General features: G+C 40.6%; 1 protein-coding gene across 1 annotated transcript; it reads left to right on the forward strand.

Annotated features, from left to right (window-relative positions):
• Positions 1-604: 604 nt before the first annotated feature.
• Positions 605-24,069, forward strand: LOC118084761 (cytochrome b-245 heavy chain). The gene is made up of 13 exons (XM_035114680.2): positions 605-6,231; positions 7,841-7,936; positions 9,745-9,855; positions 10,930-11,014; positions 11,961-12,106; positions 14,006-14,196; positions 16,277-16,406; positions 16,891-16,983; positions 18,744-18,997; positions 19,883-20,045; positions 21,782-21,928; positions 22,379-22,503; positions 23,354-24,069. The coding sequence occupies exons 1-13, from the start codon at positions 6,187-6,189 to the stop codon at positions 23,478-23,480; spliced, it is 1,713 nt and encodes a 570-aa protein (XP_034970571.1). The 5' UTR covers positions 605-6,186; the 3' UTR covers positions 23,481-24,069.
• The last annotated feature ends 348 nt before the right edge of the window (positions 24,070-24,417 follow it).

The raw sequence follows: 24,417 nt of genomic DNA on the forward strand, positions 1-24,417 counted from the left end.
TGCAATCCTTTCCCCGATGCTTTTCAATATCTTCATATGCCCCCTCGCCCAGATTGTCCAGAGTTTTGGGCTGGGTTGTCATCAATTTGCTGATGACACCCAGATTTATCTGTTGATGGATGGCCGTCCTGCCTCGGCCCCGGACACATTGACCAAGTGTTTGGAAGCTGTGGCTGGATGGCTACATGGGAGTCAGCTGAAGCTAAATCCTTTGAAGACAGAGGTCCTCTGGTTGGGTCGGGATGACATGGGGGGGGGCATCTTTCGCTGGGGCTCAATTAGTGTCCGCCCCTTCTGTCAAGAGTTTGGGTGTAACCTTGGATGCCTCCCTTTCCATGGAGGCGCAGGTTGCAACCACAGCCAAGGTGGCATTTTTCCATCTCCGCCGCATTAAGCAGTTGGTCCCCTACCTATCTCAGCCTGACCTGGCCACAGTGATCCATGTGATGGTCACCTCTAGGCTTGATTATTATTGTAACTCACTCTACGCGGGGCTGCCCTTGAAACTGACCCAGAAACTCCAGCGGGTGCAGAATGCCGCGGCGAGACTCCTTACAGGATCCTCGCCGCGGGATCACATTAATCCAGTGCTTTACCAGCTGCACTGGCTCCTGGTCAGGTTTAAGGTGCTGGTTTTGACCTTTAAAGCCTTATGTGGCTTAGGACCCTCGTACCTGCGGGACCGCCTCTCCCGGTATGCCCCGTAGAGGACATTAAGGTCCACAAATAATAACATACTGGAGATCCGGAGTCACAAGGTGGTTAGACTGGCCTCGACCAGGACCAGGGCCTTCTCAGTACTAGCCCCGACCTGGTGGTCGCTCTCTCTCAGGAGACTAGAGCCCAGCGTGAGTTGTCATCTTTTTGTAGGGCCTGCAAGACCGAGCTGTTCTGCTTGGCCTTTGGACTGACTCAGTGTTACCCTCCCCTAAGGTTTTATCCAACAGATATTTAAATGAGGTTCCACTTGTAGATTCCCATTTTAAAATTGAATTTTAACATTGTATTTAATTTGTATTTTAATTGAATTGTTTCTTTTATGCTTGTTTTGATATTTTTGTTGTTAGCCGCCCTGAGCCCAGTCTTGACTGGGAAGGGTGGGGTATTATTATTATTATTATTATTATTATTATTATTATTATTATTATTAGATTTTCAGCAATCCATCATTTGGCATCATATTCATGCCAGCATACTGTGGTTTGTGCTTGCCCATCAAAACCTATCAAAGGCCGCCTCTTAGGATTCAAGAATCATATAAATAAATAGAAATTCCAAGTTATAAACCACAACAGTTAAAAATCGGTGCTTTATTCAGGGCGTGACATTATCATGACGAGTGATGGTAAATATTAAGCCTGACTTCTCCATATAGCTTTTCAAAATGTTAACACTACAAAAACAAAATTCCAAAGGTTATGTGTTAAATCTATGCCTCTCATACCTCTATCTCCTAGGCTGACAGAAACAAATTGAATTTAAGGAGCTAAAGGCCAACGCGAAACTCGGTCCTCGGTAATGAAAATGCCGTTTCAAGCTTCCAGATGACTACAATGAAGCTTAATTGAAGAATAATTGCTTTACAGGAGTTCAACTTTAGGCACTGCACCATCTTAATGGTTTTTTTGGGGGGGGGTGTTAGTGTCTTTACAGCAACATCGCAAGAACAGGTATAATAATCTCCAGTGCACAGATCTCCAACTAAATGTGACATTTAGTTATACAAACAACAGAACCTTAAAGCAAAGTCCAAGGTAACTTTAAGCAAATAAGGTTTACCTGGGCTGTTGCTGTCACATGGCAACTGTGAGTTGTGCTCTGAGCTTGGAAACAAAAAAAATACTACTGTATATGCTCTATTCGAAATGTTTAATTAATGTGCTTCCCCCCCATAAGTCCCAGTGTAAGAGCTCATAAAGCTGCCATCAGGATCTCCCGAATGTTGTTCTGTCTCCTTAATCAGTTCATTTGCCCACCCCACCCCACCCCCGCTAACTTGAGCTCTCAAGGTATGCCTCAGAGATTATCGTTTTTCTGCATATTTCAGCATGGTGGGCACTATTGTCTTCATTTGTTCAAACTGAAGTCCAGACCCAATTCTGACACACAATCTTGCATACCTCCCAAGTATGATCTGTAGATTCTGGCTGCCAGACTTTTCCTTGATCCTCCAAATATTCCAATATGTTGGGTTGGCATTTGTGCCTTTAATAAGCAGGGGAAAGCAATCTCCGTTCCATGTTTAAAATGTATGCAGCCCCTGTCCCTATCTTGCTGTTCACCAAGGGCACTCTTTCTTCATGCCTGGCGTGGAAACACATGACAATCTCCTCCTGCAATTTGTAGGTCCTGTTTCTTTTTCTTTTGTGTTCCTCCCCGCTGCTCTAGCCATTTGGTCTCTTATAAATAATTTGTGGGAACTCAGCCAGGTTAAAGATTGAGGGCTCACTGCTTTCTTCCTTGTGTGTCTTATTGAGGTGGCAGGGCGTGCTTGAAATTCTAAAAGCAAACAGAAAGGGGACAAATTGTATATGAATTAGTAGGGAGAGCAGGAGAGAGGGGAAATGGTAAGACATTACACTATACACATCTGATCAGCAGCGTTGTAAATTTCAGTACTGGGTTTGCTTAAACTCATTCAGCCTATCGCCAAAACCTCACCAATTGTCAAAGACAGTAACTGTTCTTCTTGACTGCTTCTAATCATGCACTTTATCCATGCATGATCTACTTAAAACACTAGTTCTTTTCTAGGTCAGGCTCTATTCAACTTTTTTTTAACTAAATGCAAATATGGCACACATTTTACCTCTGAAATGTGTATTTTCTTCAGTATTCTCCTTTAACATAATCTAGATTCAAGGAGGTGTGGTAGTGAAGGCTGACCTCTCTGTGTGGACTAGGGGTGAGTGAATTTGTCAATTTTGGCTTTTCTTAGTTTCTCATTTTCCCACACTGGAGTTCAGTTCTCTACATTTTCACATCTGAAGAAGTGTGCATGCACACGAAAGCTCATACCAATGACAAACTTAGTTGGTCTCTAAGGTGCTACTAGAAGGAATTTTTTATTTTCACATCAGTTTGTGGTATATATTTTTAGAGACCTTGTGAAAATTCATGAGAGTTTTAGTGTGACTTTCTTCTACTGTACACATTTCTGCTTAATATGCGCATCTTTGCAAAGCAGCTTCCTCAAATGGAATGCACTGTTGTGTGCTGTTTTAATATCTGCATTTTTGCACACATTACTTGGCCAGAGAACTGCATTGCAAAATTAAGAAAAGTGCAAATATTCTTTTGGAATATTATGTAGATTTGGAATATTATGTAGAATGCAAACTGAATCCAGTTTCTCCTTATCCCTAGTGTAGACAGAGGGCAGGAGGAGCTGTAGCCAAATCTGAAAAGACTGTGGATATAGGAAAACTCTGTTTAGAATTTTCCCTCATTTTCTTTCTCTGGTTATGTAAACCAAATTAAAACCTTGGCAATACCCCCTCTGAGAGGCATTTTCATGTGATCAAAGTGTTGCAAAATTCATGTGAATTTTCCATTTGTTACACAAAACTTTCAATCACCACATCTCATTTGTTAGATGGGGGAACTTTCTGATGAATAGGTTTATGACTGTTACACATGATATGCTGCTCTCTGGACTATGAGGGAGTGGCTGCCATTCAGACAGAGCTGGAAAGAGGTGGGAACAAGAAAGAAGCGCATTCTTTGACATACATCAAACTTGATCATTGCATTCCAATGAAGAGTCAGTGTGGTGTAGTGGTTAGAGTGTTGGACTAGGACCTGGGAGAGGGGGGTTTAGATCCCAATTCAGTTATGAAGCTTGCTGGGTGACCTTGGGCCAGTCTAACCTACCTCACTGGGTTGTTGTAGGATAAAACAGGACGTAGGAGAACCATGTAGACCACCTTGATCTCCCTGGTATACAAATGCAGTAAATTAAAAATATATTTATTTGGAGCAAATTCCATTGATTTTACTAGAACTAACTTCTGAACAGTAGCACACAGCCTGTTTATTTCAGGAGCACTCTTGTGACAACCAATCTAGTGTGCAAATTAATAAATTCATCATTTCAATTTTATTCCATACTGAAGTAGAAAACAATATTTTGATGGGCAGGCTTTGGATTTAAGACCACAAGCTTATGGGCCTTATGCGTTGCCCCTAACATTTGTACGGTGCCTATCAATTTTAGGTGCTCTAATAATAACGAATGCTAAATTGACATGAGAAAGCATTTCAAGCATTGTCTGAAACGAGAGTGATATTTTTAGTTGGCAGCTTAGTTTCTGCCATCTGGCTTTCTTTTTCCAGCTCTGTGGTGTGTGACTCTGTTCTGCTGCCTTCTTGTCTGAAAGAAAGAGAGAGAGAGAAACACAACAGTCAATGTGATGGTGACTCCCTGATGAACACAGTAGCATACAGCTAGAAACAAGGGGAGCTGTCCTGGAGAAAGGCAGAGTGTCCTGAAACTTCAGTTCTTGTTGAATACCCTGTTGTTCCAACCATCCATGTAGACCAGTGGAGGGCAGTGCAGAGTAGAATCTTACAGCAAAATGAAGATAGGTGAAAAAAATTAGGTCTGTTCATTTCAGTGGGTCTATTCTGTCTAAAACTTAGTTGAATACTACCCTGTGTGCCTCACTGCATTATCTTTGTAATCCATACATTGCACCCATGTACTTAGGCCAGTTATATAGTGTATACCAGATAAACAGCACCATATTGTCAGATAATGCACCTGATGAAGCAGATTGCGGTCAGTGGGAGCTTAGGCAATAATAATACATTTGTTCGCTCTTTAATGTGCCGCAAGATTCTTCACTAATAAACCCTGGGGTGGAAGGAATGAGGATAGTGGTTTGTTGGGTGCAGTAAGTTTATGGCCCAGTTGAGAATTATAACATCTCCTGCCTCATGCGGTTAACCATTATGCTTGCTCTCTTGCAGGTTTTGTTTCTGCTCAGGACAAGTGTTACATGGGATCTCAACATTGCTTCTGTGTGCTAGCTTTTCTACAGGCAGACTATAATGCAGTGGATCTTTGGACTGCTTCTCAGGCAAAATATGCCCCCCAAAGCAGTTTCCAAATTATTTGTTAACACATGCACTATACAATATAATATTGAAGCTATTTTATACACCCATTTCTTTCACTGCACTATTAAAAGACAGTGTGCGTCATACAATAATAATGATCAGCATAATTATAATATTTCAGAGCCAGACTACAATACATTCCTGCAGCTAAAGTCATAATTAGCCACTAAAGGCCATGTTTTGTTTTGTTTTTAATGTCTTTTTTCAAAGCAGAAAGGGGCAGGAATCTAATCTGATATCTTGCTTACAGACACATCACAGCAGATACACCGGCAGGCGCAGAGCCCCCTTCCTCTCCATCACAGCACTGATTTGGCTGGGGTGGTTGTCTGGTTGCAAGGGGGCGGGGCGTATCTCGGAGGCCCAGACCTGGCACCTAGGGCAATTCAGCACCTGCAATACATGCACCCTCCACAACTGCTGATCCATTTGTATGGATGTGTGTATTGCAGGAGGCTACTTCAAATTCCTGGGAAGCAGACAATATAAGAGAAATTCCTTTGTGCATAAATGAAGGTGCAACAAAAGTAGAATTCAGAAGATTAAGTTATCTTGTATCTCACCATTGTTCTGAAGCTCAGGTTGGAGGGAGACAGGGAATTGAGCAGTGAATTTGCCTGATATAACAAATTATCAGGTGATGGCAGTTCCCAGTGTTAAGCACCATTTATGTTACTATACGCAAAAGTTTATATCAAAATCTGCTTGGGGCTGGTGGATGGGGTGCATAAGGCTGCAGATGGAGGGTGGAGTTGGTGGAAATCCTCTCCCCCACCCCACACCAAATGAGCAACACAATCCAGGCCATTGACTACAGGAGGAAACAAGGACATTCATTCCTACAATTCCTTTCATTCAACAATTCCTTTCATTCATTTTACTAATGTGAAAAGGATGGACATTAGAAACATGTATGATGTATAAGTGATTAGCTAATTGCATGCAAACCGAAATAGGGAAATAGGCTGTGGCAAGCCTGTAAGCTTTCACTTCCTGGAGGGAAAAGTCCCCAAAACTCACGTACCTCAGAATGATCTGTTCAGTGTCTCTCAAGCAGCGATCAGAATGGGCAACTGGATAGAAAATGAGGGACTTTCCATATTTGTCATTGTAAGTACAATAATAATTTTTAATAAGACTATTTTTTCTTTCTTTCAGTGATTGCCATTGGTTTATTTTCATGCAAATCAATAAAAGGTGCTTTTTATATAAAATAAAATAAAGGAATTGGGTTGTATCCAACTACATTCCACTCTGAAATTAATGTACCTCAGTGGATCTATTCTGTGTGTGACCAGCATTAGATACAACCCCTTATGTCTCAGAATGAAATGCCTTAATGTGATGGAAGGCAAGCATTCAGAATGAGGAGATTCATCAAAAGGCATGCATAAGAATGTTTGGTCTGTGAAAAAAACAACAACATTGAATTGAAATGTAAGAAAATATTGTAGCTTTTAAAAATATTTAGTCAATTTAGCTTGATTGAAGGCAATCAATATTCAGTTGGAAGGGGCGGTAAACTATGTCAGGCATGGAAACCACAGCTTACAGAAGTCTTACAGAAGTTTTCTGCCTTTCTGACGAGGTTCTTGATGCTACCTTTCAACCAAAAATCCATTAATGCAATTAATCTAGCCATGGGTAATAGAAGGGGCTCAAAGACTCAGAAAGTAGAATTATGTATGAACTTTTAGAATCTGTGTTGTACACAGATGAGTAGTTTTAAATACAATTGTACAGTACAGTATTTATTTATTGTACAGTATTTTCTTTATGCATTTGGATTTAAATATATATATAACCTTTGTGTATGTTTTGGAACTGAACATCACTTTAATAAAAAAAATCTTACAGTGGTGATAAATAAATTTGGAGGGGTGGGCTACACTGCACATGAAATATATACTATCCCTAATTTGCAATTTACCACTTACATTTTTAAAAAATGGTATCAAATAACAATCTCATTGTTTAATATGCACAGTGATCTCATGGAACTGGTAATTATCAGACTGTTTAGATTATTCAAGTTGAACAAGAATTGATGTCAAAATTCCTGAGATGTGCAAACTGGTTTTGACAAATCTTTGAAAAGTTGTGCTAGTCTCACGTTAAAATCTGGTATGATTTTGACTGGAGAAAGGGGTATTTATCAGAACATGGAAGATGTCCTCATAACCATGGGTGTTTCAGGGCTAGTTCCACATTTGACGAGCCTTCTGTAAAATAGTTTCCTCTGGACAAAACAACTTTCTGCATCAGTGGGTTTCCTAGGAAACTTGGCACCAGCATTTAATAACACCCTTGATGTGGTGATGCTGTGTCAGGGGGAATTGTTGAAAATGCAGATGGCTACACACACACACCCATCCCAGCTCCTAGGGCAGTTGTCAGTACAGTTGAGGTCCTAGCTGCTTTCCAGGGGTTTCGTGAGCATTTTTGTTTTGCCAAATTTTAGAAAAGTAATTTGATCCAGTCCCGATCATTTGTTCTGTATTTTATGTTGTTTCAGTTATTTTATTGTACGTTGCCATGATTATTATTATTATTTTAATGAGTGGGTGTTTTATATATAAAAAATAATAAAACACTCTGTTCCCTACTCTATAAGCAGGAAGAACAGACTCAAAAGTGTTCCACTTTAAGTGTTCCAGTTTAAATGCTTGATTTCTCAGCAACTAAAAATAAATTAAGATACCTTCCCCCCCCCCTTCAGATTGTGTGGCTAGCTATAAACATCTTCCTCTTCTGCTGGTACTACTTCGTATATGACCTTGGAAGGGAATACATTTATACAAGAGAACTTCTTGGGGTAAGTACTAGATGCATATTTGCTGTACACTGATGTATATTTACTGTACCTCTGTCAAGAGAATGTTAATCTATGCTGCATCTCAGGCCTCCTTAACTGGGAGTAGGTAAGCCCATTGAATTCAACAGGACCTACTGCTGAGTTAGACACAGATCCCATCTGCTCTGGACATATGAAGCAGTATCATACTTTTTAAAATAGTAATGGCTCCCCCACCCCTAACTGTAGTTGGTTTCCAGGCAACTCTGAGAATGCATGGGAAGTGTGAGGGGGAAATTGATTGACATGACACCATATAACCTCCCTGCAAACAAATTGGGATAAACGACCCATAAACAGGTACCGGTAATCCTAGAGCAATCTTGGTTTCAACTTGACTATTCAAAAATATAGCAGTTCCGGTATGTTCCCACCCATTCACTTTTAAGCAATCATAGAAGTCCCAGTATGGCCACTTCCCTTCCTTGCTTCCATTTCCCATTTTCTTCTCTCACTTCTTGTCAGAATCAACTACCAAGTCAGCTGTGACTCTCAAAAAGATGTTTGCTATTTGGAAATGGCTGTGGTGATTTGGCAAGGCCCCCAGAGATCAGTTGCAAGAACATTATGCAAAGGTTCACCTTCATAATTCTTCTAAGATCAAATTAGATGTTGTTGGTCTACCGGTAGGCAACTCTTATCAGACTCAGCTAGCATGGCCAGTGGTCAAGGATTATAGGAGTTGTAGTCTCACAATATCTGGGGGGGGCGCAGGTTCCCCATCCTTGGTGTGGAGACTGTATTTTTCCATTTTTTTCATCTTCCAAAACAGTTTTTAATTAAAAACTAAACAAAGAAAAATATCACACTTAGCATATGAAAATATTTCCTGTCCAAGTGTCTGTGCCATTACAACAGGTTTAAGTTCCCCAGTGGGACAGAAAGAAACCAAACACAGAGAGAATAAAATTCCTTCACACTTACTCTTTCCAAGCTTGCAACACAAGTTTTATTTTAAACTGTGCGTGTATGTATGGGGAGAGCAGGCTTGGCCCCACTGGTAAGCAGAGTGAGGTAGCTTAGCTTATTTGGGGCAATATGAAAGGGAAGCAAACTATTAACTATTTTATTATTATTATGCATTCACTCACAGCGAGTGTAACTTTTGGAATTTTATGCTTCGAGTACCAAAAGTAACTTGGCCTGCCTTGGGTCCTGTATACCTTGACTTGGGGTCAGGAGGGGCATTTCTGCCTCAGGCAGCAAAATATATTGGACTACGTTGATGGGGTGAATTTCAAGGTACATCAAAATGCAGTGCAAAGAAGAGAAGGAATTTTGGGGGGAGCCTGGTAAGACCCCCCTTCTGCTTAAGCATGTGTTTTTAGTTATTTCCCTTCCCATCTCAAAAGAAAGGTAACTTTTCTTTTGAGGTGAATACTGTAAGAAAATGTTTCATTCTGGGCTCACTTAAAATGAATTCGCCCCACCAGTTGAGGTGGCAATTTACCAGGTCATATTCTTGCTTCCATTACAGGTGTGCAATTCTCCTGTGGTAGCCACTTGACTAGATATGTATGAGAGGTGTGTTATCTTCTGCTAAATCTGATCATGTAAATTAGCTTTCTATAATCCATTTTGCAATAGACAATCTGCCCTTCCATTTAGTCCAATTCTCATTTTCTTCATGTCCATATATACTGGTCTGGCATCCTTAATGTTGGTGCACCTAGTACACAAAGGTTCAGATCAGATTTCTACCTCTCTTCCAATGCATTCTTTAGATAATGCTGCTTAGTTAATTTGAATTCTGTTGCCTTACATTTTAGCCTTTCCTGGCCCTGGCTCGGGCACCTGCAGCATGCCTGAATTTCAACTGCATGCTGATTCTGCTCCCCGTCTGTCGAAATCTGCTTTCCTTCCTCAGAGGCTCCAGTGCGGTAAGATGGAGAAGTATTTTCCATTCTTAGTGATAGTAAGCAGCCTACACAATTGTGCTTGTTTAGTGCAACTTTTGTTACAATGAATGAAGCATCTGTGAACATATTCACCTGATCTGTTTCGGTGATGAAAGTATGAGAACATTCAGTGTTGATACATATTTTTTTCTGTACTGTTGACACAAAATGCAGGAGAGCTTTCAAAATATGTTTTCCCCTGTAAAGAAAAACTCCAGATATTACTGCTTTTACACACCAGCTGCCACCAGTCTCAGACTGGGAGGCAATGAGCCCTGGAGGATGGTCTTTGTCCATCACCAGGTTCATATGGGAGCAGGCACTCCTTTAATGTAAACATGCACTTTAAAACAATTATCAGCTATGAGTGAAATATCAGTTATGTTTCCAAGCACAGGATAATTCTGCATTGTGTTGAAAATCCCCATTGGAGCTCTTTAGGAAAAAATAGTATATCATCTAATTCAAGACTGAATAATAGCGTAAAATTTAGGCTTTCATTTTCTTACTTCAGTATTTGATTTTACAAAGAATCTTCTTTTAATTAAGATATAACGTGGCTGGTATGAATTGGTTACTGTACTGTACCAAGGTGGCCGAATAATTTATTCTGAAAAGGTGGGAATGTACTGCTTCTTCACTGTTTTTATAGTAAAATTTTGAGTCAGAGGACGTGGGAACACTTGCTGGCTTCTCTGGGTTGGTGAATGTAGTGTTTTCTGAACCCCCAGCTAGGAATCCAGAATAAGCAAACATACTCCCCTGCAACAACTTCATCTCCATATTACATTGTTAACATACCAAGCTGGTTTTTAGCCACTTTGTTGTTATTGTTCTAGCAAGAAATAGCTTTGTTTATTAAATTGGTGGTTGGTGAAAGAAGTGTGAACATACAAACGAGATCTCTGCAGAAATTTGTTAATATGCAAATAAATGTATGTAATCAGTTAAAGGCAGGTAAACAAATGATTTGTAGCCTTTTTTTTCAATAAGTGTCTCATCAGAATGTTCCAGGCTTGGGTTAATCTCTTCACACTTCCTCTTTTAAATCACTAGTGCTGCTCAGTGCGTGTCAGAAGACAGTTGGACAGGAACCTGACATTTCACAAGCTGGTGGCCTGGGCAATTGCACTCCATACCAGTAAGTGTTCTGAAACTCTGCATTAGGAAGAAGCACTGTTGGTTTTAGTGACTCCTAGGAGTGTAGTACTTTGCAGGAAGGGTTCAGAAAGTGAAGGGTCAGAGGTGAAGGAAGGTGTCAGTGGAGTTGTTTCTAGAAAATATTGGGGCTGGGAAGAAAGTGAGTGTTTTTTAAATAATGTGGCTTTGTGGTTGTGCAAAAACTTATGGTTGTGCAAAAACTTAAATATAATGTGGAAATGCACAGTTAGGGAAACATTGTGAAAATGGAATAAACAGCCATGTGAATGCAGCCTAAGAATAACAAGGTTTGTCACTTGTACTTTTTCCAAATCTCTGTTTCTGAGCAAGGTGGGAGCTGAACACAGGACTAAGTTAACACCAAATATTCTCATTCCTCCCAAATGGTCTTTTGGCTGTCCCTTAATCGCCAGCAGTCAGGGATGGAGGAATTAAATTACAAACTCGGTGGACAAGATAAAAGGCTGCACATTTTCTACCTGCAGTAACTGATAAGAGGAGAAAATTCTTAAAAGAGAATGCTGTGCCTTGTCAGAATTTTGAGGGTTTTTTATGCTTCCATTCATTTAAGTTTTATATAAGTTTATTCAGATTTGCATGAATTCATTTCATCTCCTCCCATTTTACTTTTAAAAATTCATTTAAAATAAGAGCAATCTTTCCTTTTGGAAGGGGCATGTCATAACATCTGTCAGGAAAAATAGGTATTTGACGTTTACTGTCTTGTGGTTTATTTAGATCTGATTAAACTTCTGTTGATGTCACCTTGTGTTTGTTTCATAGTGCTATAAATTTATGTTTTGTGATTGTCTGATGGCCAGATACAAACAAATTGAATTGTAGCCCACAACATCTGGAGAGCAGCACATTGGCTACTCCTGTACTACATTATTCTAACACCTTTTGGATATGTTTTTATTTTTAAGCAATCCATACAATTGCACATTTATTTAATGTTGAACGGTTGGTGGATGCTCGCAATGAAAAGCAAAGAACCCTTCAGACTGCGCTGTCTGATTTGGGAGATAACCCTGGAGAATCTTACCTGAATTTTGCACGATATAAATTACCGGTAAGCAATCACATTTCTAGAGAAACAATTAATTAGTGGTGGTTGCAGAGAGATAACTTTATTTCCTTCTGCAACTACTGCTGTTCCATTATAATGCTGTTTGCATCAAAACAGACTGGGTCACCCTGATTGATGACCATCAGGGGAATGTGACCCTGTTGGTTCTCCTTGACATCTTATCAGCTTTTGATACTGATGACCATGATGTTCTTCTGGAACGACTCAATGAATGGGCGTTGGATGTCCTTTATTACCCTGGTTCTGCTCCTACCTGCAGGGTTGCTACCAAAAAGCAGTACTAGGAGACCATTGCTCAGCACCATGGCTTTGGGACTGTGGGGTCCCACAAGGTTTCATTCTGTCTCATCTGCTTATTACCATCTAAAATATGAAACCATTGGGAGCTGTCATTCAGCCATTTTGAGCAATGTCATCAGTATTTTGGCACACTGCTGTGTCTCTCCTTTCCACTGGAATCATAGAATTGTAGAGTTGGAAGGGATCCGGAGGGTCTTCTAGCCCAACCCCCCTGCAATGCAGGAATCTCAATTAAAGCATCCATGACAGATGCTCATCCAACCTCTGCTTTGAAACCTCCAAGGAAGGAGAGTCCACCACCTCTTGTGGGAGTCTGTTCCACTGTAAAACAGTCCCTTACAGTCAGAAATTTCTTTCTGATGTTTAGTCAGAATCTCCTATATTGTAACTTGAATCCATTGGGTTATAGTCTCAGGCACAGGAGAAAAGAAGCTTGCTCCATCTTCCATGTGTCAGCCCTTTTGATATTTGAAGGTGGCTATCATATCTTCTCTCATCTCTTTACCAAGATAAACATACCCTATTCCTTCAACCACTCCTCATAAGGCTTTGTTTCCAGACCTCAGGAGAGTCTGTGAAGATGCTGGGCATCTGTCTGGAAGCAGTGACATATGGGGGCAATAACCTGGAACTGAATCCTGATAAGATGCAAGTGTTGTGGGCATATCTGGGAATTAGATGTATGTTCTTGGAGGGACTGCACCTCCCTGAAGGAACAGGTTTGTAATCTGGGTGTAATCCTGGATTCTGACTTGTCACTTGTCAGTTTCAAGTGACTTCAGTGGCTAGGGAGTGCTTATGGTAAGCTTAGGCTGGTTCACCAGCTGTGGCTGTCCCTGGATAGCCTGGCCTCAGGTATCTGTACTCTAGTGACCTCCTTGCTTGGACTATGGTAATGCACACTACATGGGGCTGCCCTTGAAGACTGTCTGGGGGCTACAGCTAGTGCAGAATGCAGCTGCTAGGTTGGTAAGTGGGGCAGCTCAATGGGAACATGTGTCACTGGTTCTGAAAACACCAGTGCACTGGGGCCAATTCAAGGTGTTAGCATATAAAGCCCTAAATAGCATGAGACCCAAGTAGCTGAGAGAGCGCCTCCACTGATATCAGCCATCTTGGACCCTACAGTTAGAAGGTGGGGCCTTGTTGATGGTACTGTTGCCAAGGGCTCCCCACACGGCACTGACTAAAGACAAGGACTTTTCAGTGGTGGCTCCCCATTTGTGGAATGCCCACCCTGGTGAAGTGCATCTGTCACCAACATTATTAACTTTCAGGAGGAATTTGAAAACATTCCTGTTTGCCTAGGCATCCCTGAGATTACTGGATGAGAGAATGTTTTAAAGTGTACCCATTTTCAGATACTGTATCAACTGTAGCTTTTTAGAATACTTATTATTTAAAAAGATTGTGGATATGTTTGTTGCTCTGCACTCCTTTGGGAGGAGCAGCAGGAAATATATGTAATAAATATTCATAATCAATTGTTTTTCTTGTAGAACTTTATTCCTTCAGCTGTCTTGAAGAAAGATGCTACACAATTCAGTGTTTGCTTACGTTCCCATACTTTTCTGTTCACAGAGCCCTTACGGTTGTCTCTATGTAGCATTCACAACCCTGGCCGGCCTCAGTGGAGTTATCATTACACTGTGTCTAATATTAATTATCACATCATCTACTAAAACCATTCGAAGGTCATACTTTGAAGTATTTTGGTTCACCCATCATCTTTTCATTTTCTTTTTTGCTGGTCTCATCATCCATGGAGTTGGGTAAGTATCTGTTTATTTTGATACTCCACTAAATAACTAGATGGAGATGGAGTCAGAGTACCTTTATTGGGACTAGCTAAAGATCAGAGAACAATGAACTTGTTCTCAGGATTCAGTCAGAGAACTCTTCTTCCAGCTAAAAGTTAACAACCAGACATAGGAGCCAACTCCTAGGGGCCAAGGTCCCTGCGGTCTCTCCTACAAAATATTTGAGGAGGGCACCCCCTTCAAGTTGATGGGCATTGCCATTCAAATGGGGTGGTGTGCTGTGTCTTTTGATTGATTATGCAGGTGGGGTTTACTTGGGCCCCCCAATGTTTTATTCAAGTTGGCAGCTAAGGAGGATGATCAGGGCACTTACTGAGCTGAAATGAAGCAAAAGCTTTCATTGACAACTGTCCAGTTCATCAGACATATACACATGGATCAGAAGGAAAGGAAATGCAGAAAGCACATACTGTATAGTGATCTTTATTCTGTTACTAACAGTGGCCATTCACAGGCACACAAAAAACATACAATGCATGTAGAAAGATAAAATTATTTGTCCTGACTTAATCCACAAACGATAGAACCCCTCTGGAGTTTCTTTGTTCAGGATGCAGTGTCCTGGAAGGTAGAAATGTTCCCACTGCTGGTTTTTCGAAATTGCCATTTCTGATTTGGGTCAGTTTATTCTTTTGCATAGAGAATGATCTGTTTGTGTGTTCAGACCCAGAAACCTCCCCCCTAAATAAATTCACACTTGACTCAAATTTTAGTTTGGTTTTTGGCAGAATTTAGGCCACAGCTTTATTGATTACAGAAAGTGAGTAGTTGCATAGGCTCTGGTTCGACTAGCTCCCTGCACCCTTGCAGGTAGCGCTGACCCAGGGCACCAGCATAGGTCAGCCTAGGGGGAACACCTGGATAGGCGAAAAGCCGGGAACAGACTATGTCTGCCACCCAGATGTCCCCCTGGACTCAGGCACAGGCACAACCCCCTCTCAGGGGTTGACCAAACCATTTGAGTCCCTGGATTCCTTTAATGGAATACCCTTCACATAGGGGTGGCAAGAGCATTCTCCCATCCCTATCACCTGAACCAGTGCCTATCTGCAACCTTACAAGTTGTGATGATTTGCTACGCAGCAGGCGAAACCCAAATGGCAACAGCCAATCAGTCAAATGGGGAAAATTCCTGCCGTGCCCCTGTCCCAACGACAGACGACACATGATGCCATAGCAAGGTCAAGCGCAAAATGCCCTAAAAGTAGGGAGAGGTGGGCAGGTGTTCCAAATGCACAAGCCAAAAGAGGAAGCTCTGGGTCACATGCATGGGCATATATAGGTCCCTTGATCCATTGGCCAGATTGAACCCAACATCGAGGGACCTACCAATCAGGTGTTGTGGCTGACCAATTTTACCCACCCACAACACCGGAAGTCGGTCTCCAGGTCTCACCACAACACAACTCTTTGAGGGAGGACAGGATTTGTCCTATGTAGAATGCAGAAGGGCATTGTTGGCAGATAATGGCATATATGACATGGGGAGATAGTGTTGCCAGAGTAGACTTGAGGATATCATTACAGGACATCATCATCATCATTATTATTTCCCTCACCCTTCATCAAAGGGTTCCAGGATGGGTTACAGCAGTTCAAAAATTCAATATTATAAAGAAATCAAAACATATTATGATCATAGGAACAGGGTGGGCCCTGAAAACACCTGTCTCCAGTATCAAAGGCCAGGGTGGAAGGAGAATCTAATAATGTCATCCACAACCTCAGAGGTCCATTCATTTGCTCATCTTTCAGTGTTGAAATGTTCCATCGTCTACTACCAATGAACTTCTGCAGTCTATATTCTTCATCAATCGAAGAATGCATCCACACTGCAGATGATTTGAACTAGGGTTTGTGTCTCAGAATTAACTTTCCTAAAATTACACATTACAAAAAGCAGAACATACATTCTATGCCTACAAAATAAGACTGAATATATTTTACGTTATGATATGAAAGTAATTACTTTTAATTTTGGTTATTATCTATTATCAACATTGCTCATGTTGATTTTTGCTGTCACTTCCAGAAAAATTGTACGTAAACAGACTCCCAATAGTTTGAGTGTCCATGATCCAGATACCTGTGCCAAGAATTACACCCTCTGGGGGCAAATACCTTCATGTCCTATACCACAGTTTTCTGGAAATCCTCCTATGGTATGATCTGTTGTTTGTTTGTTTGTTTGTTTTAAAAACCTAGGCACCGAGACCCCTGAAAATCTTAATTAGAATGTTTAGCAGCCAGATTACCACCAGAAAGGGCAAGAGTAATGTCAATGCCCAACCGGGTCAAGAATTAGTCATTCTCACACATTCAGTAAATTTGTATGTATTTACTGATGAAAAGGAAAGAAATAATAGATGTGCACTTTCAAGAGTAACTCTAAATGTTAGATGAAGGGTAAGAACTCTCTTAACAGGAATAGATTTTAGAAATCAGCCCATTGTGAATGAAGTAACTTTCTAAAGAGACAAAGCACTTGCAGAAGTTCTCATGAATGTTGGCTGTGATGCAATGAGCTCCCCGAGTTAATTGCTGAAACCAGTTCCTGCATGTATAATGCAACTATATCTTTATTTAACAGAATTTCATACATTCCTTTCTGTCCTTGGTTGTTAATTCTTCCTGTTCTGTTGACAGACTTGGAAATGGGTAATAGGTCCCATGATTCTATATGTCTTTGAACGGTTGGTACGGTTTTGGCGATCCCAACAAAAAGTTGTTATCACAAAGGTAAGAGTGATATAAATCAGCTTGCATGTTTCAATTCACTTAAAGCGTTATTCATCCTGGAGCTACCATAGAGTAACTCCGGGATGATAGGAATGTCACCTAAAGTTGATAGGAATGTTTCCTAAATTTCAGAATTTGTTAACTGCATTTACACAGTCAATATCTGTAGAAAAAAAAGAACCATTGCTCTATTATAGTTTTCATTAAAATGTACATTAAATTTATCTGAAAGTTACAGTCCTGGTGAGAGACTAATCCCTCCAAGTGCCTCTATTTTCCAGCGACAGTCCTGGATTTACAGAAGACATCCCAATTTCTGATTTGATCCTGCAATGTCCAGTTTTTCCTTAGGACGTCCCTATTTTTATCAAAGAAATGTTGGAGGGTATGGGAGACTGAAGAAAAATTTCCTTATTGGCTAACAGGATTATGGCATCACAATTTAGTTTCCTTAGCTATTTCTAAAAAAGTTTGCATGTATTGAAAAAGGCAGAAAGGAAACCCCAGCAGAATGGCTGCAGTTTGATCAGTAATCACTGGGAAAACTAAATTGTGATGTCACAATGTTGTCAGCAAATGGAGGGCATTTTCAGTCTCCACTGTTTCCAGGCAATCCTTAAAGTAAATGACATTGAAAACTATAGTAGAGCAATTATTTTTGTTCCTCTACTTCCCAAGTATTTAAGTCAATGCAATGATAGATTATATTCAAAAAATTAATATACAGTATATATATTTTGCCAAGTATTGCCTGCTGTGCTGTATTTTATTGTTGATGCTGTTTTAACTGTTAATGCTGTTGGCTGCATTTTTATATTTCTTGTCAGCTGTCCTGAACTCCTATGGGAGAAAGGTTAGGCATGAAAAATAAAAAAAGGTTAAATATTTGGAACCAAAGGCACTTCCAGATTTTTGCTATTTTGTGGGTGGGGTTTGTTTGCATACTGGCAAATGTGGGTTCTTTAACGAAAGAAGATTTGCTCAACAACAACAAAAAACCCTGGACTTTCTGCAACTAGAAATATGCTTGAGAAGATGTCATATAGCCAACCTACAAATAAATCAGAATGAATTCCAAAAAAGCAGCTGACATCTGGACGCAAAGTGATACTAATATCTGAGAGAAGAAAAAATCCCTATTTATCCTCTGGAGAAACTGAATTCCATATTGGGGGAAGGGCCATAGGTCAGTGGGAGACCATCTGCTTTGCATGCCGGAGGTCCTGGGTTCATTCTCTGGCATCTCAAGGTAGGGCTGGGAAGCTCCCCTGTCTGAGACCCTGGAGAGCTACTACAGGTCAATGCACATTATACAGTCTGAGGTAGCCTCCTATGTTCCAATGCTGGAAAGATGCCTCAAAATGTTACAAACCATTGATAGAACTTATTTAGAAATTATTTACTGTATCTAAAGCTCTACAGTTAATCATAAATGTAGCGCAAGACTTGGAAAGTGTCTTAAATTCTTCATTCAAATAATTATTTTTAGTGAGTATATGGGCTTAGGATTTTGTGACCATTTTTCACAATTCCTTTGGCAAACCCATCCTGGTGACCTAATGTAAGCTCGGTGGTGGAGTCTCCTTCTTTGGAGGTCTTTAAGCAGAGGCTTGACAGGCATATGTCAAGAATGCTTTGATGGTGTTTCCTGCTCGGCAGGGGGTTGGACTGGATGGCCCTTGTGGTCTCTTCCAACTCTATGATTCTATGATTCATCCCATCCTTCTGGTTTTCTGAGAGCTTTCCTTCCTGCATCCTAGGTTGTTACGCATCCTTTCCAAACCTATGAGCTCCAGATGAAGAAGAAGGGCTTCAGGATGGAAGTTGGGCAGTACATTTTTGTCAAATGTCCTGCAGTGTCCATGCTGGAGTGGCACCCTTTCACACTGACTTCTGCCCCCGAAGAGGATTACTTCAGCATCCACATACGTGTCGTTGGGGACTGGACAGAACGCTTGTTTCAAGTCTGTGGATGTGACAAGCAAGAATTCCAGGATGCTTGGAAACTGCCCAAGTATGTGCAGAATAAACATTCTATGAAAATGTTTGCAACGCACTATGTGGATTGGCTCAAGCTGCAAGTAGTGGCATCACCTTCACTATAGGGAATAGCCAGTGTGTGTTTGTGCTGGCCCATAAAGCTCCTAGGGGCACAAAGGACCCACAGGATGCAACACAATGGGGTGGAAGGGGATCTTGCACCATTCCCAACAGCTGCCCACCATTGTCAGTATGGCATAATCACCCTCAAATGGCTCAGTTGCACTGTACAAGGTCAGTTAGTCCTAATGCTGAGGTTGAGGCCCCAGACTGACTCAGGGAGATGAGCACAACAATCCAGTTGTTTTTACACCAGATTTCATAACCCACCAGCACAGAAACCAAGCAGAGTGGTCTGTTAACCTTAGATCTGCACACCACAGTCACTTTTGGTCCTTGCCTGTTCATAAAAAACCAGTTTTCTAAAAAGGGACTGTTACAAGATGGGTTCACTCTGGCATAAGTGTACATGCAACCTACTCCCAGGGCCGTCTTAAGTATATCTGGCACCCTGGCGCCCCCGCCCTGCCCCGTTTCACAGCGCGGCTGCCACAGGCAGAGCTGCGCAGCGCCCCCTGGCGGCCAGGCACCCTGACGCCCTGTGCCACCCAGCCTGGCCGTAGGGCCGGCCCTGCCTACTCCTGTGCATGTGCCTTGGGCTATTTTTGTAGCTGCTCTAACTTCTAGTCCATAGGCTACTCCCTGTCTCAGCATTCATGGGCCAGGGCTACCAAGTGGAACTAGTCCCTGAACAGTGCCACTGCAAGATTGGCTTGACTCTGACCTGTGCTATTGGATCATTAGAGTATGCATGGGCCAGTCCCAGTTGTTGTTGTTAACTGTGTTCTTACTCTTCTAGGATAGCTGTCGATGGCCCCTTTGGCACTGCTAGTGAAGATGTATTCAGTTATGAAACCGTGGTGTTGGTTGGAGCTGGCATTGGGGTCACCCCTTTTGCATCAGTCCTCAAGTCTGTGTGGTACAAATACTGCAATGATGCCTTAAACCTAAAGCTCAAAAAGGTCTGTTCCTGACATATACCAAAGCATGTGACACCTGTTTCCTAGTGGAAAACTGCATGGAAACAGAGATTGGGAAGTATATAAAGACAAGTGTTGGGATTGATGCATGAAAAGAGTGCTGTGAAACACTATAAATTATTTGTTTTATGTCCGTATAAACAAATCTGGCCCTTTTCCCATTCTTAAGTCCATTTCTCCACACATCTGCATCAGCTTGCTTCTTTTTTTAAGTCTCAAAAATAAATTATCAGCATTTTGGTGCACTTTTCTCCTAATATGCACATTTTTGTATGTAATTTTGTCTAATGGGCACTTTCTAATATGCATTTTCTGTTTTTACTAATTCATACATATTTACAACACTTTCCTCGAATATACATATTTTTGGATACATTATTTGGCTGAAGGTATGGCACTGCAAAATTCAAAGACGAGTGAATTTCAAAGGACAGGTACATTTCAGCTCATGTATGTTTTAGGTGAATTTGCATTAAAGTATAACGCACAACCCTCTCCCTACTGTTAGTTCATGTAGATGCACTTTCACTTCTACAGTGGAACCTCGGTTTATGAACACCTCGGTTTATGAATTTTCGGTTTATGAATGCTGCGGACCCATCTGGAACGGATTAATTCACTTTCCATTACTTTCAATGGGAAAGTTTGCTTCAGTTTATGAACGCTTCAGTTTATGAACAGACTTCCGGAACCAATTGTGTTCATAAACCGAGGTACCACTGTACATCCAAGCATGGAGAACTGACAGCAGAGATTCAGCACTATCTCAACCCCAGTCCCACTCCACAGTGGGTCCCTCTTTATATGCACACAGTGACATCCTTTATCATTTTAAATCTAATCTCTTTAATTGCAAGCTCTATTGGCATATGCAACCAGAGTGCTGTTTTGGGATGAGTACCAACATATTTATTTTTAAAATGTATGCATACCACTTACATTCAGAAATAATCAGTGTACAAAATATTAAAACATGCCCCATACAAAAGACAGTAAATAAAATAATATATGTTGCTGATATGTAAATGCCTTGGGAGGCATTTATAAACAAGAGTATCTTAACAGGGGTCAAAAACCTAGGATCATAGTTGCATATCTGTTACCAAATACTTCAGATCATAGAATGACAGCCCCAAATTCAACTTTATCTCTGTTACATATATTTTGATTAACAACTATTGCAGTTGTTCCCATTTGTCTTTTCCATAAAGCAGTAGAATGACTTAGCTAGGGGTAATTCCAGAAAAACTTATGGTGGCAAAGACCATTCTTAGTTGAGCAAGCATTTAATTAATGCTTTATAGGATCTTAATATACCATGACTGAAAGCTACGAGAGCAGTACAAAATATTTTGAAGAATGCCTACTACCCCTTGCTACCCATTGGAGTCAGGTTTGAGTTTCCCCCTCACCTTGCCTGAATATTATCCTTCATGCTGCAGAAGAGTCTACTCATCATAGTTGCACTGTGCACATGGAATTAGTTCATTTTGAAGGGCTTCCTCTACTTTTTCCTAGACAATAAAAGGTGACCATTATTGTAGCCTTACAATAATACTTTACTGTTGACCAATGTGATCAGCAGAGGTGATCCAGAGAATTAAATTTATGTCTTTAGAGTTGTTGTTGTTGTTGTTGTTGTTTGGGGGGAGAGAATGAAACCACCTAATTAAACACATAATCTAATATGCTAACCAGTTCCATCTTACCCCTTCCAGATTTATTTTTACTGGCTCTGCAGGGACACTCACGCCTTTGAATGGTTTGCTGACCTCTTGCAATCAGTGGAGACTCAACTGCAGGAGAAGAATAATCCAGACTTTCTCAGCTACAACATTTATCTGACTGGTTGGGATGAATTTCAGGTAACTTCCTGCTGTAGTCCTTTCCAAGTAGTTGGATTCTTGGGAAGACAATGTAGTTACAGCAATCCTTCTCCCCACACCCACCCCAAAGTAAAAACCCCATGGACACACTTCTGCGAACCTTATTCTCACAGTGTTGTCCGATCTAACTCCACTTTTACTAGCTGCCACATGCTGGGTTCTAGTTATGAGATGCCACTACAAATATTTGAAGGGGGCATTTGCAATGGCGCACCAAAAGCTGAATCGTGTATGGAATGGTCATGTGGCCCGCTTGCCAGTCTGTATCTTTTATCAGTCTGTATCTCCCTCTCCCTCTCCCTCTCCCTCTCCCTCTCCCTCTCCCTCTCCCTCTCCCTCTCCCTCTCCCTCTCCCTCTCTCACACACACTGTCACCCTCTGGACCCTACAGCTATCTAATAAGGGCATCCTTTGCCTTCCTTTTTCCAGGCTGCTCATTTCATGGTGCATCATGATGAAGAGAAAGATGTGATCACAGGCTTGAAACAGAAAACCTTATATGGGAGACCAAATTGGGAGAATGAGTTCAAAACAATTGCAAGTCAGCATCCAAGGTAAATTTGTTCCATAGTGTATGGCCTCACTTTTGCTGCTATACTTTATCTGATGAATGCTTCACTCTTTTTGTCTCACCATGAGCCTAGTCAATTCAATATTCGGTTCCTTGAAAAATCAGCCATGGGTGCTAGCCACACAGTCTTGCTATGGAGTAACCCCACACTAGGGCTAGGCAATACTTTGTTTTCAACATTGTGATATAAATACCAGTATATGCTGATATATCACAATCACTGGAATTTATCTTGACTGCTTCTTCCTGCCTTTGAACAAGTTATTTAGCAGAAGTTAAAAACAACAACAGGTGAAATACATATTGTGGGGAAATTTTCATTTGTACGGTGTTTCTAAACCTAAGCTTTTCGATTTTAGAACCCAAAAGTTAAAAATGACTGTGGCTGTGGAACGTGGGTTGAATTCACACATGTGAAGACTTGCAATTTAGAAGCGAAATGTTTTCTTATCTCCATAATTGCCTCGAACAGACTTATAAATTAAGACAGTTCGCACTTTTAGTTGTCTGATTTCAAGTGGTAATGGATGTGATATTGCATGATGAACAACTTGTACATGCATGTGTAAATAAGCTTGTAGCTTACTTTCATTTAAGGAAAGTGCAGGCTCACTGAAGATCAGATAATTTGGCTGCTGATTCCAGTATGTTTTACGGTACATTATAAAAGCATAAATGTTACTTAGGAGTATTTGGCTTTAAAATGTGGTTCCATCAGGCTCTGTAATATGTCTCCAGTTTATTTCTAGTACAGTTAATTTCTCCCTGGTTGTGTTACTGAAATTATATACTATATAAGGCACTTGCAAAACTGTAATTTCTCTTGCTATCAGTTCCAGGATTGGTGTTTTTCTGTGTGGACCTGAAGCCTTGGCTGACACCTTAAATAAGATGTGTATTAGCAATTCAGAAGCTGATCCACGAGGAATACATTTCATATTCAACAAAGAGAATTTTTGAACACACTCAAATGTTTGTTTGTTTCCATCGAAAAGCTACATCTTATCCTTTGTGTTTGGGCACTATGGATCTTAATTTTGCTACATTGAGCTCTTGTCTCTCTGGAATTTTTCCAAAAGTTCCACATCTGCTTGCCTTGGCTTTTGCATTCTGTATAATTTGGCAGAAACCAAATATTGCATATTAGACTGCCTTAGGTACTTTTCTGAAAGTAAGCTCCAGTTAACTTAATGGGACTTTGTAATAAGTAGGCATTCATAGGACTGCATTGCAGGTTTTATATTTCTGTTCTTATTTATTTTACATAAATAAGATTGGATTGAAAAGAACTAGAACATTTTAAGTATTTGTCATGGTTATGTTTTAAACTTCATAAAGGTGCTCCTCGGGTCCTAGTTTCCAGAGACATTTCGCTTTTGTTTTTATTATTTAACCATCACCCTTAATCATTAAAATGGAGGCATGGTGTGGTGTCTAGTGTCAAACATATTGCTCAACTGAGACATTGCATATTTTTGAAAGTGGCAAGAGTTCCACTTGACTGAAGTTTATTTTTGGCAAGCCACATCAATAAACATTCCTGCAATTTTCTCCTGTCTCTTAGCCTTCTGATTCAATGTGAACAAATTTAAATGAAAATAAACATTCACAGATTTTCTCTCATTTCTACATCATAGAGAAATTCTACAATGATACAAGTTTGTTATATAGTGTCATGCTTAATCCCATATTCTCTCAGGCACACCCTATTTGTTTGACCCTACTACAGTGTGGCAGGTGATTTATGTGGTGCAATCATCTCTTACTTTCAAGCATCTGCAACTGTTAATTATATTCATATTGCTCATGACTTATGGTTTTGTGGGTCCTGCATATTTCAAGGATGATGATTATTACTCAGTTCATTTTTTTTCTAGGTTCTGGAGGTATCTCCCCA

The sequence above is a fragment of the Zootoca vivipara genome, chromosome 4 (assembly GCF_963506605.1).
Source record: "Zootoca vivipara chromosome 4, rZooViv1.1, whole genome shotgun sequence".
Taxonomy (NCBI): domain Eukaryota; kingdom Metazoa; phylum Chordata; class Lepidosauria; order Squamata; family Lacertidae; genus Zootoca; species Zootoca vivipara.